Source organism: Eimeria mitis, genomic scaffold (genome assembly GCF_000499745.2).
Source record: "Eimeria mitis Houghton genomic scaffold, Emh_scaff6340, whole genome shotgun sequence".
Taxonomy (NCBI): Eukaryota; Apicomplexa; class Conoidasida; order Eucoccidiorida; family Eimeriidae; genus Eimeria; species Eimeria mitis.
Window position 1 is genome coordinate 1,110 of NW_013574520.1, and position 1,851 is coordinate 2,960.

The 1,851-nt window shown below is 45.4% G+C and overlaps 1 protein-coding gene across 1 annotated transcript; it reads right to left on the reverse strand.

The window, feature by feature from the left end:
• Positions 1-271: 271 nt before the first annotated feature.
• EMH_0087130 (uncharacterized protein) lies at positions 272-1,007 on the reverse strand (the record flags this gene model as incomplete). The annotated part of the gene is made up of 2 exons (XM_013501116.1): positions 272-359; positions 439-1,007. The coding sequence occupies 2 exons, from the start codon at positions 1,005-1,007 to the stop codon at positions 272-274; spliced, it is 657 nt and encodes a 218-aa protein (XP_013356570.1).
• Between the last annotated feature and the right edge of the window lie 844 nt (positions 1,008-1,851).

A 1,851-nucleotide genomic window follows, 5' to 3' on the forward strand; every position in this document is an offset into this window, starting at 1 on the left:
AATAAATAAATAAATAAATAAATAAATAAATTATATGCTGCTGCAGCAACAAAACTCTCTCACGCATTGGCACCAACAAGCGGCGTTGCTTCGCTCCTTCGGCTGTTGGATCGCAGCAAGGCTCGTGTGTCCTGAGGGGTAAGAGAAAATAAAATAAAATAAAATAAAATAAAATAAAATAAAATAAAATAAAATAAAATAAATAAATAAACAAATAAGAAGAGAGAAAGTAAATATATTAAACAGAGAAAATAAATGAAAAAAATATTCATCACCGCGCAGATGTGACGCTCGCTGATTGAGGGGGAGTGTAAGTCTGTCTCTCGGGGCCACTTAAGCTGCAAGCCAGAGCTGAGAGTCTAAAAAAAAAAAAAAAAAAAAAAAAAAAAGGGTTTAGGGTTTAGGGTTTAGGGTTTAGGGTTTGAGTTTTATTCTTACCTGGGCGTGGTGGGCGCTGCAGCACTCCTCAGTTCTATCCCCCTGAACTCATCGAGGTAATTATATTGCATGCTGCATGCAGCTGCTGCATGCGGTGCTGTGTCTTGTTGTATTAGAGTTCGTTGCTGCTGCTGCTGTTGCTTCTGCTGCTGTTTCTGCTGCTGCCGGTGCTGCTGGAACTGTTGCTGCTGCAGATGCTGCAGATGCTGCTGCTGCAGCTGCTGCTGCCGCAGCTTTTGCTCGTGCTGCTGTTGCTCCTGAAGCAGTTGCTCCTGCAGCTGTTGCTGCTGCTTCCGGTGCTGCTGTAGCTGTTGCTGCTGCAGCTGTTGCTGCCGCAGCTGTTGCTGCCGCAGTTGTTGCTGCCTCAGCTGTTGCTGCAGCAGCTGTTCCTGCAGCAGCTGCTGCTGCTGCTGTTCCTGCTCCAGCTGTTGCTGCTCCAGCAGTTGATTTTGCTGCTGTTCCTCCTGTTGCTGCTGCATGCAGTTGTAGTATACTCGCTCATCCAAGCACCTGCGTTTCACGCGATCCTGAGGAGACGAAGTGCCTATTCTTTTCTGGCGGCGCCACATTTGAAGTTTCGTTATTTTCTGGTGTATACTCGACAAAAGTTTGCCGAGTTCAGATTCTTGTTGGCGCCAGTTTACAGCGGAAACCCACGATCTAGCGCTTTCGAGTGTACGTACACAGTGTTGCGAGAAGATGCCGTCCGCCATATTGCCTCAAAACCCCCTGAGAAGAAATAATGCGCGCAATGGAAACACACAGTGGGCAGCAGTGTGCGACGGAAACTCTGACGAATGAAGCCAGCAAAAAGCTCCTTTGACCCGTTCTTATGCAGGATACACAGGGTTAGAAATACCGAAGAAATGAAACAAAGTGATTCAAAATTTTCCAGTCATTAAGGGCTGAAAGAGAAGAACAGGATTTGTTGAAATGCCAACTTGTATTCGCCGAGAGGTGCCGTGGTTTCTCCTGGGGTGTACGTGCAGATCAAGTTGAACAGCGTGAAGTTTCAGATCGCTTTCTCGAGGTTTCCGGTGGAAATTGGAAACCTAGGCAAAAGAAAGTTGCAAGAAGAACACAAAAACATAATTTCCATTCAAAATAACCAAAGAAACCCAGAAAAAAGCTTCTCTTTTTTCAGTTTTTTGCGTTTCATTTCACTCATTTGAATTTCATGAACTGAAACTGAACGAGCTGCCGAGACACCCGAGACGGCGGAAAGCCGATGCGCATAACAAGCGGAGTTTCAGGGAGCCACATCAACATATTCTGTTGAATAAAGTGGAATTAAAAAAGAAAATAAATATATATTACATAAAAAACAATGTTTCACCTCGTCTTGCATGCGAAGGCAGCGAACCAGACCATGGGGCCCCCATTGCAGTTCAAGTTTATCGGCGGGGGGCCCCC